This window comes from Zophobas morio, unplaced genomic scaffold (genome assembly GCF_036711695.1).
Source record: "Zophobas morio isolate AGI-343-1 ecotype UQ-CSIRO unplaced genomic scaffold, CSIRO_AGI_Zmor_V1 ptg000002l, whole genome shotgun sequence".
Lineage (NCBI taxonomy): Eukaryota > Metazoa > Arthropoda > Insecta > Coleoptera > Tenebrionidae > Zophobas > Zophobas morio.
Genome location: NW_026972107.1, coordinates 24,232,210 through 24,251,001, shown reverse-complemented (window position 1 = coordinate 24,251,001; position 18,792 = coordinate 24,232,210). Strand labels below are relative to the sequence as shown.

At 31.9% G+C, this 18,792-nt stretch overlaps 2 protein-coding genes across 11 annotated transcripts in view; one reads left to right on the top strand and one right to left on the bottom strand.

Annotated features, from left to right (window-relative positions):
• LOC135131177 (DNA-directed RNA polymerase I subunit rpa1) overlaps nt 1-15,271 on the top strand; it is a 35,578-nt gene extending 20,307 nt beyond the window's left edge. For 5 of the 8 annotated variants that reach the window (XM_064058767.1, XM_064058786.1, XM_064058793.1 and 2 more), the window contains exons 3-8: nt 4,371-4,556; nt 5,157-5,456; nt 6,170-6,400; nt 10,116-10,262; nt 14,393-14,581; nt 14,710-15,271. In XM_064058767.1, the coding sequence (XP_063914837.1) occupies nt 4,371-4,556; nt 5,157-5,456; nt 6,170-6,400; nt 10,116-10,262; nt 14,393-14,581; nt 14,710-14,775 (1,119 nt within the window). In that variant the 3' untranslated portion in view covers nt 14,776-15,271. The remainder of the gene's footprint in view (nt 1-4,370; nt 4,557-5,156; nt 5,457-6,169; nt 6,401-10,115; nt 10,263-14,392; nt 14,582-14,709) is intronic. The other 3 variants (XM_064058811.1, XM_064058802.1, XM_064058818.1) reach the window with 3 other exon arrangements.
• A 153-nt stretch (nt 15,272-15,424) lies between these two features.
• Nucleotides 15,425-18,792, bottom strand: part of LOC135131156 (fasciclin-2) — a 173,743-nt gene continuing 170,375 nt past the window's right edge. For all 3 annotated transcript variants that reach the window (XM_064058737.1, XM_064058743.1, XM_064058748.1), the window contains one exon: nt 15,425-16,487. In XM_064058737.1, the coding sequence (XP_063914807.1) occupies nt 16,358-16,487 (130 nt within the window). In that variant the 3' untranslated portion in view covers nt 15,425-16,357. The remainder of the gene's footprint in view (nt 16,488-18,792) is intronic.

Here is an 18,792-nt window from a genome sequence, read left to right as displayed (position 1 = left end):
CTGTTAAATATTACAGTTATTACTTCATCATATTACACTACCTAATACTGCTTTCATACTAGTCTTTAACACGTTTTTAAAGTTAACATTGGTGAATGATAATAATTATTAATTGATCCAGTGAAACAACACAGCGATGTTCATCAACATTTCACTACATTACAGCAAACGTCAACATATCGAAATCATCGATAATGCAACATATTTATTTATGGGTAATAAGATGCACTGTAGCGCCACCAGTGTGGTTGTATGGACCACTTCTTCAGCACACTCATATTCGATCTTCTTTAAATTTGCTTGCCTGCCATATTAACGTATCGTTGAATTCTTCTATAAGTACATGTTTCCGTAGTTTTAGACAGTAGACATAGTTTTAACATCATCATCGCCCAAAAGTCTGGAAACGACTATGCGATAATCACTGCATGTCGATCTTTACAATTGTCTGTTATTGTTAATTTTATAATTTAAACGAAAACAGATAGGCAGAAGCGGAGGCGAAGATCTCAATACAAATATGCCAGCAAGTAACGACAAATTCGGTAACCGTCCTTCAGAGCAAAACCTATTACTGGCAGATCTTTTTGATGTGCTAGATCTTGCTTCGGGTCTTTAGAAAATGTATACACTAAAATGCAACGTGTGAGTTCTTCTTGTCCTTCGATATCGCAGGTAAATGTCTTTCAACTACAATTAATAAAGCTTTACTAAAGAGACATTGTTGCGAACTCTAATGGTTTCAACCGAAGCTTCAGTTTGTTTGTTTGACATATCTTACAAAATTTTGCTGAAATGATTAATTTCTTAAACAACTACTTCTAAAATTTATCTGTCGCTGAACTTCTAAACATCTTTTTTGTGTACGTCATTGCAACCGGTCTCACAACACTTCCTTCTTAAATTAGGTATTTTGACAAAGAGCGAATTTTAACAAAAATTATTTAAAATTTTCGAGCACAATTTGAAACAGTACCAGCTGTAAAGCCAAGGAAATTTGAGTTTCAACTTTAGTAGGTTCGATTTACTATTCTTTTTTCTCTGGCTGGCCCTTTTTTAAAAACTTTTCATTTTAACTTACTTAATACCCAAAAATCAGCTTTGTCTCCAAAAATTGAACATTAATAAAAAATTGTGGTAATTTCTGTACACAGATTATTTCACTTCTACAAGAGCAATTTCATTTGCTGTAGTAACACTGACTGTGAAGTCACCAACCAACAAAATCAGCTGATCTACAATGATGTATAGAACTATAGTATTTCATAAATTTTATGAAATCTTGTCGGTGTAGAACACTAGAACAACTAACTACCTGTGTAAGTAACAATTCATAAATTGGGTACACAACTTACTCATCCTTCCACCCCTAGCTTACCACTTTTTTGATTTTCATGAAGAGTTTTCTAGAAAGAATATTTTAAACTTTGAACTTCAACAATGTTATGATAGACCTAACTATGCATAAAATTAGTGCACCTTTGTTAACACAGTAATTATTATTATATTGTTATTACTATTATCATTTTATATTCAACGGAAACAGCTTCCCCAAAAGAAGCAGTGTCGAAGCAACTACAGAAGCTACAACTTAGAACGACACTTTCGTAGGAAGTTTAGTAGATGTTTTAATTAACGAAGAATTATTACGAAATGTGAATACTATAGAATAATTTTGTGGAGCCATTATGGGTCGTCTGGTATTCCAGGTAATTGTCTTTGTAGTTAATCTATTATCGAAAAAAATATATATTTCCCTCTCTAATGCTTGTAGCCGAAAGAAATAACTTTTAATGAATTTCATCACATATGTAGATAAAACAAAACTGAAATACTGAAGTATGATAAAAAAACAGTTTAGAGTGAAATCAGAAAAAAATTGCTGGAATAATAAGGCGTAATACGAAAAAGTTCAAGTACAAGGGAACGAAATTTTTAGTGAATCAAAAAAGGATATCGCAGAAAGTGTGTAAATACACCTTTCGATAAATTATAAATTTTAGTACCATAATATGACAAATAAAGGTAGTTATATGTGTTACAAAAATTGTGCATAACCAAGTTTTTTATTTAGAAATATTTGTCGATGTAGATCATCAAAGTCATCAATATTTAGAGTAATAATTTGGCTTTTGAATATATGTATTTTTTTATTTGTATACTTACATTAAAATTTGAAACTGTACTATTTTCATTTCTATTCTTTAAAAATTCTCGAAAACATGTACTCCGAAAATATTTTTCTAATTGTCATTTGACACTTGTATACCTCCATTTGTACGTTTAAATAGTAAAATTTTACGAAAAATTATTTGGATATAGATAGAAGTTACATGATACCATGCAACTTGTTTTCGATGTACTTATATGTATATACTGTTAACTATATGACATAGTTTTACCGACGTACAGATACATAATTTTCAGTTTTTACTAGTGACTTATAAAAAACAGATGAAGAACACAAAAAAAAATAAAAATCGATTCTTAAATCGTTTATTACTACTAAAAAACTAACAGAGATAATAATTAACTGATAGCCAAATGGATTTTATGTGTAAAACTATATCTATGAAAACTATAAATTATATGTTTTTCCTGTATTTGACATTATATCATGTATTACTTATCAAAAGTATATATGTATCCACTTATTATGTTAAAGTACTTTTGATGTTTTGTGAAAAAGATATTATTTCCATTTAGCCCTACAAGGTGTGGGAGTAAAGTATGTGAGGAATCGTAACAACAGAATTTTATCACATACTTATATCGATGTCTTAACTACTGTATAACTAATTAAAAAAAAAGATTACGTGGTAAACAAATTAGAGGACATGCAATGTATAGTAAATGTAGGAATATAAAAAAAAATGACGTTCAGATTTATCTGACATAAACAACACTGCAGATAAAGAAAATAAATCGTCTTTGCCATATAAACGTTAAAAATAATAAAAAAATAGAGGACAACTAAAAATAAATTAAAGTGAAGTTCTACAACGGTTAGGAAAAACCCTTAATACTCCTTCAAGAGTAAGATCTTCTATTATGTTAGGTGCTGTTGACTCATACAAGAGCAACTTGTATGAAGCTTAAAAGTAATTCTTAGTTTCCTTCAGATGCAAGGGTAATAGCTAGAACCACACTACATTTAAATTAATAAAATAAAAGTAAGACATTAAAAACTTGGTCACTGCAATCATCCTTCAGCCTCACTTTAATATATATTTTTTATTTTCGTCGAGAGTTTAAATAATACAAAAGTGAAATAAGGCCCAGTTTTGTATCAAAATGTGTTAAAATTTAAAGGTTAGAAATGAACAGCCAATTAGATCTACGAATTTAACTCGTTACTAAGGAAATTTAAACTTTAAAGTTAACAAGTTTTTACAAATTTGTACCTATTTTGCGTTAAATTTTGAAAGTATACATTGCTATATCGGGATAGCTACTCAATATACTTGGATAGTCTTTTTTACATGAACTAGGAACAATAAATAAGAGTGTAGAACAAGTGCATTCAAAGAATACATCTCAAGAACAGATACTCCGGCATCAGTGTCATCATTCAGTAGGAATGAACTTAGAGAGCTTTCGTAGCACGCAGTAGTTTTTTAAATAAACCTCAACGTCATTGCCCTCTTAACCGAAGAAAACAATAGTCTTCATTTGCATTTGCATTAGTTACAAATGCGTATGTGAAAGATAATTATTTATTAATACATTTTTACTCTTATATGAAACATTGATCAACAGTTTCAGATATAGTATGATGTTATAATTAACAAAAACAACTATGCTTTGTCTGTTACATTCATTACACGATCATCATTAGTTGCTAAAAAATATTATACTTATTGTGTCATCATACGTATTGATGCGCTTTAATTATGGTCTTCAGCACTTTTTTTTAACTTAAAATTGATGAACACTCGTTGATGCGGTGAAGTAGCACAGCGATCATCATTAAGTTTTGTTTTATTGAAGCAGCTTACGAAAGTAAATGTCAGCGTGGCGAAATCATCGAACATGTGAATGATAATGCAACGCTTATATTTACGGGTAATAAAATGCACTGTAACGCTACTAGTGTGATTGTAACGACCCATTTCTTTAAAATAACCATATTCCATCCACACATCTAAAAATTTACTTGCCTCCCATATCAACGTATTCTTCTACAAATACATATTTCCGTAGTTTAGACACTTGACAGCGAGAGTGAATGTTCATGCATTTGCGTTTTTCTTGTTTTTTTGATCAGTTCATCATCGTCCAAAAGTCTGCAAGCGACTATGCGATGATCATTCCATGAGGATCTTTGACAATTTCGTGTTTTTGTTAATTTTATATTTAAACGAAAACAGATAGGTGGAAGCAGTGGTGGAGCTCCGAGTACAAGTGTCTCAGCAACTGGTAGCGCTACAGCCGGTAGCAGCACTTCCGGAGGAAGTTTAACAGATGTTTTAAGTAGCATAGATATTCCAGCATTGTTACGAAGTGTGAACAGTATAGTGAAACTTGTTGGAGTCTTCTGTCCTCCGTTATCGCAGGTAAATGTCTTTCAATTGTACTTAATAAAGCATTACCGAAAAGACATTGTTATTACGCACTCTAATGGTTGCGACCGAGGAAAATAGCTTTTAATGGATTTCGTTACATGTGTTGATAAAACAAAAGTGAAACGCTGCTGTAATTGTAAAAAAGCTGTTGCTCAAGTACGCAAGAACAAGCCCTTGTTGGGGATTAGAACTTGGCATACCGACATGTTTACCCTAAGAAAAGTAGAGCGAAATTGCTTTTATGCGACACGCCTTCTAATCATGCACTTTTAATCGTGTCAGTCATATCAACATGATTTATTTACTACTAATTGGTATTATTATTTTAAAGCCCACCAGCGTTTGCACTTTTGTTCTTTATCTTCAAGATCACCCGTTTTGTCAACTGAAGTGTCAAAACAGGTTTTACGCAACTACTTTAATTACCAGAGTGCGTAATAACTTAATTTGCTGAAAAGCTAACAGCTTTCTTTTCAAACGAGTTTCTGTTTTTCACCCAAAGATACATTCGGGTCAATGGTGTATGCTTTATCTTATTGTTGCACAACTCTCTCTCCTAAACTGTTTTAATCAATCAATCTTTCATCGCAGGTTCTCGATAACGTCATTCAGAATGTGACCAGCGTTGCTTTTCGTGTCTTCGGAAGAGCGATCCTTCGCAACGGCCTTGGAGGTGGTGGAAGCTCCGGTTCTAGCGGAGGTGGCTCCAGAGTTAACGTTGTTCTACCAACTTATCCACCTGACGACGACGACGATTATGACGAAGATGATGATACATCTGCAAGCCCCGGATCTGACGATAATGTTGACGTGAGAATTTCTCCATCCACTACAACCGCAGCAACCGCGCAAAGCGATTCTGCGGTAAACACAACATCAACACTCTACACTGTGAGACATCACTAGAAAAGACATACATCTATCATCGAACATCTCATAATCTTGCCTGAATACCTGCAAGACAATGCAAAATGATTGATTCTTCGAAACTATTTGAAACTCATAGTATTGCTATCTTTATCTTTAATTTCTTGTTTCTTATAACTTTCTTTTCTTGCTAATTCTATAGTATCACGTAAATCTAACAGGGGCAAGGCTGAGTTAAACTTGAACAAATAAAGACGCTTCTTTATTGGTTCATTTGGTTCAAGGCTTAATTCACATCCAATTAGAACATGGATTAATCGGCTAACACGCGAAAAATTACGAAACGCCTAATTCGCCTAACACTAAAACCTTGTCGCGGGTCTTGAATAGAAGTGTTTTAAAGGTAATACTACGAGTTAAAATAGTCCAGAATAATTATTTTGAACGTAACACATTTACATACATCTCGTCTGTATACCAACGAGAACTTTAAACATTAAAGTGAAGAAGAACGTGAAGATTATCGTCAACAACTCCATGCATTGACCATTGGAAGATCATTCTTTCGATTTAACTGGATATTCCACCTAGGAACAGGTGGAAGATTTTAACATCTCTTCTATGTTTCAGACATCTTAATCATTTAATAAATCGTACATTTTTGTGTTTTTGTACTTATTTCATCTTCACTTCGTCAGTAGTAAGGTTATGGTTTCATTTAGTCTCTTTTGTTACAGTCGCCTGCCAACGATAACGACAATTTAGCGAAAAGGCACGTAAGGGTGATCAGAGAAGCAAAGGCAGAAGAAGAAGAAGAAGACCAAGACGGAGCAGAATCAGCGCCAGAGCCAGCCGAAGATTTGTCGAATGTCGACACCGACGATGCAGACAGAAACAAGAGATACTCGCCTTTCGGTGCTGCTGGACATGGCGGAGGTTCCGGAAATTTCTTGTTCGATATAATTCGGGTAAGCAACGGGGCGTGATGGACTTTTTAAATGTGTTGCTATTCAACAATTAAGAAATAATTTTTCGGCGGACACATCAATTAATAGGCATGTGGTTTTGTAACTTAACCCACTTTCTATCACCTACAACATTTGATCGTTCGAAAAAATATATAATTGGATGAAGCAGCAACACAAATTTAGTTAAGTTGACGATCATTAACCTGTTAGGTTACAGTAAGATTTAAGCGCCATTCCATATTTTCACCATTTTGTTACACATTTTTTGCACCAGTTTGTGTAGAACCACAAATCATTCGTACACTTACTTTTAAGATGATTTTGTATGAATAAATATTTACAAGTACACACACTTTTATTCGTCCAAGATTCGTGCATGGCGAAATTAGGTTATTTTTTATCAATTGCTAATTTGAACAAACGAAGTGAATATAAATTTTTGGATGTCAAGGATAAGTTCTAACCTGAGGCCGAAACTAACCTTTACGACGAAGACTCTTTTAAGAAATCGTTGCAAAATTGTCTTATTATAATTTTTACATCTCGCCGACTATTTCCAAATTACGTCTTTTGGTCAAGGTGCGTTTGTGGTGACGTCAAGCATGGAGTGAAATAACACGAATATTTGACTCCATGTACAAGTCTTGAGTAAAACTGAAAGTGTATCAGTGTATTACGAAAGACTAATCCGAAAGTTACAAAAGCAAGCGACGAGTCAAGTGTTCTTAAATTAAGTTCATATGTACCAAGCATACTTTCCGCCCTATCTTTTTCTTCGTCAAAATTCAGTGTCTATTTGGCAAAAAGGGGTATTTTAAATTAAGCTATTCTGGACGTTAAAGTTACGTATCGCATAAACCTTAAATAGGCTTACATATTTATGCCTAATCCACTGTCCTACATTTAGTTTTAGTATTATACAACCTAGAGAGTTCAAAGGATTGATATACGAAGGAAACCTGTCAGTATATACTGCTTCCAATATTACACACTACATATTAATTACTTGAATAAATAGCCATCAGGTTAAGCAAATACACAAGCTACAGGCTAATATTTTATTACGTAACATACATTTTTAAAAATTCTTATTATTTTAGACGAAATGAACTGAGCCGAAATAAATGGAATGTTAGGGAAAGTAAATTTTAAAATATTTTCGTTTCGTCGTCAGAGATGTTTGCCCACGACAAATAAGTAATATCGAATAAAATATAGAAGCAAATAAAATTTTAAATGTTTATATGTGCTTTAAGTGTCTAATACGGTTCTAACTCAGTTTACACTTTCCTCGTCAATAACATTATAATTTCCACAAACTGATTGACAAATAAGAAATTTTTGTAGCATATATTCAAATATCTCAAAATATAATAGATTTAAAAAATATTATTCTTCGAATTTTTAAAAAAAGTAATGAAACCAAACACACGTGAATAAAGTATAGCTCTCCGTTATTTCATTGGTATTAGAGTCAACAGACCCTGATTTAAATTTTTAATTAATACGTACATTCTTTTAATTTATTAAAAATTAAGACATCATTTTAATTAATTATTATTAGACAATGTATGCGTAATATACATATGTATGCACAGTTAATAGTAAACTATTTAATCGATTTTGTTTTAAGTACTATTTTGTAGCAATTACTGTTCCACCTATTGTCTTCGCTTGAGCGTAAGTTCAAATTAACATTTTAGTATCATAATAAGAATTTTTGAGATTTCCGAAAAAATAATTACAACTTTTATGGAAGTTTTATGCAAACTATATTACATTAATATGTACTAATAAAATTTTGTAACATAACTTAGATTCTAATTTAACTGAGGTGTCTGTAATATCCGTGTACAGTAACAAAATATTAATCTTTTGTTTGTATTTGTCAATATCCCTTAATTTTTTATTTTTCAAGTATTTAGTCGAACAAACTATTTGAATCTTGTGACGCTATGGAGGAATTTAACAAAACCATGCCTCTCCTCAAAGACTTATTTCAATCTTACGGGGGATTATTAGCCTAAATAAATCTTAAAAAATGTTACTGTTAATACGTATTTTTGTAGAGTTAAACTGTTTTCAGATTGCTTTAGAAATATTGAAATTGGCTTCCGTTTATTTTACTTGAAAATGTTTGTACATATTGTATCTATAAAAGTAAAACCATTTACTACAACAAAAAGAAAAAGCAGTAACGAGAACAGAAAGCTTTTAAACAGATGTTAAATAATTAGGCGATGAATGTCATTATATGCACTGTTATTTAGACTGTGCCCTCATACTTTAGAAATATTTGACAGAAAATTGAATAATCAAATTTTTAGGAAAGGGATTATATTGCATGAAAAAAATCTGAAATATTACAAGTGATCGTATCAAAATTGAAATGTCACTGGAATTTTTTTGGTACCATCCCTATTTTTAACATATATTTTAAAAATAAATTAAGAAATAGTCCTATGAGTTTAGAATTTTATTAATATTTGTAAAAATAAAAAGATATGGAACACAACAAAAAACCGAATAAACCAATAATACTAGGTAATTAAATTTGGAAAAACGACATTTTTCATGGGATATATGTTAATGAATTAATGATAGACTAAAAATTAACAATTGACAGTATGAAAGTTGTAATGTTGTCTATGTTTTTTAAATGCCAGTGTTTTTGATACATATTTTAAAAAGGAACTTGAAGTCAGTTCCACAATCCAATTTTTATGCTATTCTTATCACTTTAAAAGCCGTCAATTGTGCCACACTGTTGAAATATGCAGTCCACTTTTCTTAATTTTTGTTTTACTTTTTAGACGGTTCCATTTGTAGTTCATTATATGTTGCACCTTAAAGTTAACATACCCTTTTTACGTGAAAATAATAGTTTTTGTTTATTATACTTAAATTGCGGTACAATTTTTGTGTTTGACTTCTTTTGTATCTCTAACATAATTAATGAGATCGAGGAGGGCACACTTATTGACTCACCCCTTACCCTTACCTCATTTACTTCTCCCAAATTACTGTTTTATTCGTTTTTTACCAAATTTCTGTCAAATATGACGAAATGCTGTATAATAATCGTACTAGAAAACAACCAGAATATGTAGGTATGTTACACTTGCTTTCATGCAAATTCTTAATAGCCAGTTAATTTATTTGCCTTCACTTGGGTATTTGCAAGACAAAAAACTGGTCACTTTAAGTAAAACCGCTTTGCCTTTTCCCGTCAAGTGTTATGAGAAACAAAACTCTAAAAAAACCTTAGTCGGATCTGACGACATAATTCAATTCGTGCTTATTTCTGACAAAGTAATCACATTTATTTACTGTCATTATAAATTTAATCACTTTAGAGGAGAAGGCGGATCGAAATTTAATATTCCAGTGTCGCAAACTTTCCTCCGGTTTACATAATTTCAGTCACACCGCCTTTAAAACTACTGTTAATTATATGTGTTAATTGGCGAAATAACGGTAGCAAAAATAAAAAAATATTTATTCTACTGACCTTCATTGTCACCTTTTAATAAATAAAGACTGACGATATAATTTATTTACTTTCACCGAGCGCTGCAACGGAATGTTTAAATTTCCAATGGGTTCTCGGCCTCTGGACTATCTTTGGCATCTATGAAAATATATATTCATTCGGAGAGTCTTTTTGGGGGGAAGCAGAAACGGAGAGACAATAAGCTACAAATTGAGTGTTTAGAACACGGCGGACAGAGCTGCTCGTACAGTTGGCACTGTCTACAGGATGGTTGCTGGCACTGAGAATTTGGGATGGGGTTTGACGACCAACACGGCGACTTCCCAGACCATAACATCTTACGGTGCTTCGGCTGCTTCTTCAGCAAAGGTATCACCAGTACCAACACGGACTGTTCCTTCCCTGCCTCTGCTTCACTTATCGTTCTAGCACTAGCACTAGCCACTAACACAGCACGCTTCTGGGGCTTTTTTCTCTCTCTCTCTCCAAAGTTTCTATTTGTGATGCTAATTGTATAAAATAGTGCTTGAGAGTATTTTAATAGTGTACATATTTAAATTAAGTAAAAGTTTGTGTATGCGTTGATCAGTTAAGGGTGTCATGTCTGGTAGTTTCAAGCACTATTTAATTACTTAATAACTCTTCTTTTTCCCCTACTGTTCTGCGACTGTACTTTACATAACCGACTGTCTAACAACTCCATCCCAGACATGACAGACGATAGACTGACGTTTCAAGATGGAAGAGCGAACTGGGGTCCACAGGATTTTGTCTAATTAATAGCCGGTTTAAAATGGAAAGTTATTTAGGCTATCCGGTATAGTACCTGATGCCGGTGAAAGGTTGTACTTTCTACTGAAATCACATAATAAAATGAAGAATCGAATATTTCATCAGAGGGCGTCGACGAAAAGTGCATAAGTTACTCATCTAACGATGCGATTCAGATGCAGCCGCTTAGAAGATCCAAAGGTCAAATGATTTACTGAAGAAATTTTCTTTCATAATAACACCGACGTAAATCTTGAACATCATTTCTCCACACGTACATAAATGACAGGCACGGTTAACCAGTAAAATAACTGAGACAATTTGTTCGACACCAGATTTTCTAGAAACTTTTATTTGTAGGTACATGCCACATTAACGACACGTCGAGTTAATTGCAACATTGTTAAAATGCATGCTCACATCCGCAAGGCAGTTAATATCGAAACTTATAAATTTTGTTGAAACAACTCACAATTTTCACGAAATTCTAATTTCAAATACAAAATCATGGGGCTTAGTTTTTTAATAAATAACTATATATTCCACAAACAACTCATTTAAATTTTTCAGTACTTACGTTGCAGACAAAAAACAAGTAAATGTACATCTAGATCTGTTTTTTAAATTATAGTCAATCTGGTTGATGAACGAAGATATAGGAAATAAAACATCAGGAAGTCAAATCTATCCCACTACCATAGATTAAGTAATGAAATTGTAGTTTACACTTTTACACGAATTGGTGTTATTTTTCAGTGAGTAAGGTAATTCCTTAAATTCACACTAGTGTGTTAATTTTAGATAAGTATTGACTTAACTTACCCCACTGCCATGAGTGGAATATTTCATTTATTATTTTAAACCACTTCTGCAGTCATTTTCGGCATCACATGTGATCTAAAGCAGTCAGGAAATCGTGTGGGGATATTTATATTGATATTAGAAGTAATAATGGTTTTACTTAAATTAAAACGCAAAAAACTCTTTCAGTTCATTTATTAATTGCTCACGAATTTTAAATGTAAATTTGTTTCAAGCAACAAAATATGTTTCTCCATCACAAAAAAATAAACCGATGCAACTGAGTTATCCCTAAAGATTATTGCTTAGTACGTCGTAGAGCAAAAAGATTGTTCCTATTCAATTTTACAGTGTCATATAAAATTCACGCATTATCACTACTAATTTTTAGGAAGTCATTAAATTCTTCACAAAATATATTGTTTATCAGAATTGGTATATACAGAATTTAATACATAACTAAATAAATGAAGCCTTTTGATATAGTATAACTCTTGAATAACTACAACTTACGTCTAATGGGATAGACAGACTTTTAAAAAATCTGTTTTTCATAAATTTTAGTATTTTTAAATTCTTGCAATGGTCCCCTATATTTTTCCAAAACATGATAAAAACAACTTTTTTAATATAAACAAAGATCCTCAACTACAGAATTTCGTATATATTCTTTTTTATTTCTCTTACTTTTCTACGAAAATATTTCGTGAGAATGTAATGAACAATGTTCTGCGTATTTGAAATTTACAAAGCATAGGGTTTCTGTAGGAAAGATAACAGTAATTTTTTCTACGAAGTTCAGTGTAAATTTAAATTCTGAACAATATTTCGTGTTTCTGGTTACTTTTCAAGATCAATATAGCAGTTGTACCTATAAACACATAAATATTTCAGTACCTGATATTTCCAAGAGATAAATCTACTTACTCATCAGAAGAATCTTCAAGTTCTACAATTTTTGAGAGAGTGAATGTTTTTGTGCAGTATAATAAAGTTCTGTTTCAGATCGTCAAAAGTACTTTATTTTAATAATAAAATAGTTGTTTGGCAACTGGGCCCATCGTAATAAAACATTCTGAAGTTACAGAGTGAAGTCTTGTTTGAAAATGTTTGTGAGTGGTACTTTTTCTCGTTTTAAGCTCCAAAACTACACGTCAACTAGAAAACGTTATTAGAGCTGCACCTACACATGACATGTGTAAAAATCGACTAAAATCTAATTTTCTATTTTCTTGACTTCTACAAAATAGGTGGTTTGAGTAAAACGTGACAAAAAACAGAAAGGCATGTTTGTCAACAATTTTTAATTACACGAATTAGGTATTAACGTACCAAACGATCTTCATTAAAACATTTAATTCAGAAAAAATGGGTGTAACTAAGGATATTAAAACATAAAAAACATGCTGATATATTCAGAAGCTAAAAGATTTGTAAATAAAATGTTATTCGACGTCTTTTACCTTTTCAAACTTTATACCAAGATGGCGCAGCTGCCATGTTGAAATCTAAAAACGTTTTAATAAATCTTCTTTTAAGAGATACGAAATAGTAGGAATAGAAATTATCTCAAAAATGTTGTATAAATTTCCAGTTCAAGTGTTTTCATTGTAAAACATTTGACTGATTTTCTAATGGGTCTTTAGTTTATTTGGGTATTAGTTGTTTGTTAATTTTGGTAAATCAAATGCTCTTTTTACGTAGCATTAGTGCTCATTTGTATTTTACACATTATTTATACTGATCAGGAAGGTTGTAAAATTAGAACAAATGAAATTTACCTATATGAACACAATGGGCAATACAATTTATTACATAGATATGACATCATTAGATTTATAGTGCTAAAGCTTAGAGGCGCCGTTTAGCTGCGCCTTAAAGCATCAAACCAGATTCGGAAAAGTTGATTTATTATTTTGTAGTCAGTCTTTTGCTTTCTAATCGTAATATAATATTTGGTTCTGCCGAATTTTATGAGAGAAAATATGCGCTGTAAACATTCATTCATCTTCGCCAGTGGATATTTATTGCCAGTAATTTACTGGGGTCTCAGTAGGCAACATGTTAGATCTCTTTCAATACTCTTACAACAGAAAGGTAAATTTTATTACTATTCTTTTTACTGGAACCTTACAACCATCGAATAACACGTGATATTCTTAAAATATCACGAAATCTTGAAAGCGGGTTATGCAACCAAAAATACACCTTTTAGTACTACCATTACCTCCCACTATCTTTGACCGAATTAATTCGGGGCTTGGTTGAACCTACATCCAAAAATTGTTCGGCCTAAACTGATGTTGGTGACCGCCTATACACGAAATACTACGCCTATAGTTTCACAGTATGCGATTTATTTCGACTTTTTAAATTAGCACTATACGTGGATAACAAAGTCGTAGAAAGCTTCAAAATCAGATCTGGAGGTCAACCGTTCTAAAAAATAAGCTAAGTATTACAATAAAGCCCATATTTAACTAGGCGAGCTAATTTGAATTGTAAATTTCAATAAAAACATTGTTTTAATTTTACAATTAATTATACGAAAGGGTGAACGGACCGTTCACTTTTACTCCAGTTTGTTTTCAATTTTGTTTTCCCATTCAGTCCTGAATTTAATTCTGCAAATTAATATTTATAATTTGACGGAAAAGTGAATTTCGGATAAAAACATCGTCCTGAATACTTCATTCCTTCTGTTAGTTAAGTCGATTGATTAAAAACCGTAGAGGTAAACCACATTAAATTTAGATTAGATAGTTGTAGAAATAGTAGAGTAAATTGTTATTAGAGTATTGTTCGCTGTGAATTGGTGAAAGGAGATTTTTCGGATGGATAAAGCTAATGAGGCGGTGACTACAAGGAGCGCCCCCTCATTTGCTAAATTGTCTCAATCACAGTACTTAATTTATTTAATTGTGCAGCTTGTTGCCGGCTCTGGAGCAACTGAAGAGTCAGACGAAAGAGCTCATGGACCTGGAGGTGTTGCGGAAGTTGATATTGCTAAGAGCGTCGAGGTAGGACACCACGGCGAGGGAATTCCTGGACCCATCACCCGTTTGTTTGTTGTTGCTAATCGTGGCCTTGCCAACCTCGTACAAGACTTGATCTTGGTAAATATTCCACTGCTTTATTAACGCTAAACCGGGTTTAATTACCCTTTGAATAAACTTGGATTTACGTTTAAACTTACCACAGAATGATGCTTCTCTCTGGTAATTATTCATTGTGTTACTTCCAGCGTTTGGCGCAGACCAGCGAAAGACTCGTCAACTTCAAGGCTCGTCTTGTCACATCTCTCATCTAAGAAGTTCCATCGCCATTATATTTTAGAAAGAATCAACCTCGCTCATGCAAAGACCTTCATAAACACGTCGCATTGTTACCACTTTTGTAAACGAAAAAACAAGCATGAAGCCTATGATTACTATAAATTAATTTATCAGTTTCTATTTTTTTTTGTTATTTTTTATTTAAATTTGTATATAGGTGATAACTTTTCTTTTCTTCTTTTCTAATTTGTATGGTCGTCTTGCCATTTCTTCGAAATTTTGTTATTCTTTTTCAATTCTTTTTTAGCTTTATGTTTAGACTAAGTTTTCCCTGTTAATTTAGCTTTGCATTATCAATTTTATCATATGTATATAACCTGAACATTTGCTCACTTTGAATTGCTAAAAACATGAAAAATGTAAATAGAAATTCTGTCGTCATGGTGTAGATATTTTCTCTAAATAATGTAAGTAGTGTAAATATTGCGCTAAAAGCACTCTAAACAGGTTAAAAGTTTTGATTTTTTTTATAAAAGTTATTGTATGTTGTATTTTTTATAATATCAAAAATACAAAATTCTTAAAAAATTTAAATATTATTTTATTTACAGCTGTATGAGTGAAACTAAGTCATGGTTTTGTTCCCTGTAGGTGTAAGTAGTGACTATAAATGAACAAGTTAGATTTACGTTAGGTACTTAACTGCTTTATTCAATATCAAAAGCTACAATATATTATATCATATAAATACAATAAAAAATGTCATATTCTAAAATTATAACTTTGGTACTTTATTATACAAAATAGAAACTTAATTACTAAAACAAAGTTTATCGTTACACAGTATTGTTATTCTGAAAACATTTTACATTTACCTTTTTTTTTTGTATTCACTTAACAATAAAAATCTCTACCTAGAATAAAGGATGAATGTGTTAATATCTTAAAACATAGTAAACTATTCCCAGAATGAACAAAAATCACAATTAGGTAAATTACGATCGCGGAATGAATATAGTTAATACGTCATTAATAATCAGTCATTATCTTAAGTACTGCAAAAGTTACTGAAGCAGATATCACCGATCAGTTATTTCACGAACATCAAACGTAAACACTTTAATCTAACTTTTGCTCCAATAAAGAACAAATCAAATACAAAAGCTTGACCGCGTGATAACTGCCTAACCATTAATTTTGGTTAACAAAACCAAAATGCTTTGGTCGAATATTCTAAAGCCAGATAATTTTCCTAGGACTATCCTAAAGTTAACTATACAAAATAAACATTTATACATGTCCTTTGGATTTTGATACACACAACACTTAAGAAAGCTGTACACAAATCGCCAATCAAGTTTTATGAATTTAGTATACACAATTGCACGTCAACTTGATTGATACATAATACTGCGGTTTCATAGCCTGCTAGACAATCTTTAAATTAAGCTAGATATTTGGCACGCGATTTCTTGAAAAATATATTACGTTTAAAGTTACTTATAAATTGCAACATAAAAACAACCTTTTGCACTATTTCTCAACTGTCTTAACAATTGTCATGGAATGAGTGAAGCTTCACTTGTTCAAAACAAAACACAGATCTTAAACGAGGAACTAAACAGCAGAATGTTTACCTATTATTTCTCCGGTTTTCGAGTAGACATGTTTACCGTCAAATTCAACGGACATATTTCTTTCACCGTTCATTTGGCTGTCAGACTTCAAAGGTTCACGCTCATCCTCCCTGGAGAACAAAAACAAATTAAAGATTCTTTTGTTTTTTAAGAAGAAAACACACTCATGCTTTAATTTCAATTAAGCTGTAAGCGCAGATTAAGCGGTTATTACGTTGTTAGCTTTACGGCAATACTAACCCAACTGTATTCAAATTACTGTAAAATGTAAGGTAGGCGGATTGGAACGAAGAAATTAAAAACCATTTTTAACGTGCATTTGTGTCAAGTTAAAATGCTTATTTATTGTGACCATATCAAAATTTCGGTGTTCAACATAACAACGGGCTTCATATACAAAATCTAGCTTATACGATAAATACTTACCAGGTACGATAAAAAGTATTGATTTTTTTATGAAAGATCTACGAACACCATAAGTTACCTTTGCAAAGTCACAAAACATTAAAATAGACACTTTGGTATGTTTTTCCTAAAACCTCGAAAAAGCTTGACATTAAGGACCAAACTAAAAATGACCACGTCTATGACTTTTTTAGTAACAACTTATAACCAAAATGCACCACAATGACAGATATCCCTTTTATTAAAGTTTGTTAATGTCACCAATATTTTTTAAATGCTATAACATTTTGCATTTTTACAATATATATAGCTTGTGACAGCACAAGTTGTTCATAAGGCACAGGACGAGACCGGTGTAGACAGCCACCTTAAAAAAAAAACAAAAAACGAAACAAAAAACCATTAGCGAAAAACCTGTCATTTAATTTTTTTGAATTAGTGACTAATTAGCAGTGACGGTGCTGGGATATGTGCAAATTATTTAGGGATTCTTTAAAAATGTATTCTTACAATTCTTTAATTTGTAATTGTTTTAGATGTTAGTAATTTTACGAGTGCATTAATAAATTATTTACGATCGACGAGAAAGTGGAGCGTCTCAATTAACAAGCAACCATTTTAAGCAACTTGTTGTAATATATCACACGTTTTCTTTATCCATGTCGTAATACTCTTTTTATTTACACGTCGTATAAATTGATACATTCATTATTCATTAGTTTAGTGGACATTTACCTCAAATATTGAAAGCTCTCTGATTCAAAACTCATTATATATTCAGTACCAATCGCAGGCTTTAATTGCTGTGTACTAAGAGTAGAACGATCAGATATTATGATTTATACTTGATTTAGGTACTGTATTCGAACTGAAAAGTGCATTGTTACAACTTCTGCAATGAATTTATGGCATGGCCATACATTACTTCCATTAAAAACATGCGGAATTCTGAAAAAAGGTTCAACTTTGAGACTATGTTAGGAACCGTATTTTAAAAATTGCGTTCTACGATTTTCGGTCGCCAGGTTGTTAAAAATTGTAAACTTGTGAAGGGTCGTCGAAATGCTGGACATTTTTTGTTGTATAAAAATTAACCTTAAGGTACGTGTCCACTTGAGAGGGCGCTTGCGAGAAATAATTCCAAAATCAGAGAATTCGCGAGATTTACTTTCAAGGGCCTGTCGATTTGAGAGGATATTTTAGCAAATTTTGCTCGCCGATAGATGTTAAATGTCTGTCGATCAGACAAAGGGCTCAAAACCCTGTCCACTACACAGTTGCACTTGCGAGGAAAATGGACCCTTTTTACTCGAACCGACAAAGAATTTATGATTTTACGAGCCTTTTGTTAATCTTCTTTCAAGAAATTCAAGTGAAATGTGAATGCTGGGAAAACAGGTAGCAAACAGGAGATAAATTATTTGATTGCAAATTTAGATTTTTTGCTCAAGTAAATTTTTTTAGAAAATTTATTAAGATTTCCAAAAAAGGTATAGGTAAATTGTTTCCCGGGTTAGGTTGGTAAGAGCCCTTAATACGACCGGCACCTGAAGATTATTATCCCGGCAGGTTATGATTCATTAAATGACAATTACATGCAATATTGTAGTGTGTAAAAACATCTATAAAAGTATTGTCCCTAAGAATGATACTTTCAGTGAGGCAGATATGAATTTATAAAAACACTTGTGGATAAACACTGAAAATAAATATAAATATTAATTTTTGAATACCTACGCATGATAATAATACATTTTGTAGTACCTAATTATGTCATTTATTATTAAAAATTCATTTAAAAACGTTATTAAAATAAAAAGTATAATCAGAATTTCTTATACAAACTATGATGTTTAATTATAAATTAATAAAGTTAATCTAGTCTACTTTTCACATTATTTGCTTCAAATTTATGATAAAAAAGAACATAATTTAGTCATTTATTTTCGTTTTACATTTTTTTAGTACTATGTACCTGGTGAATTGGATTCTGAGATAAAAACCCAAAAT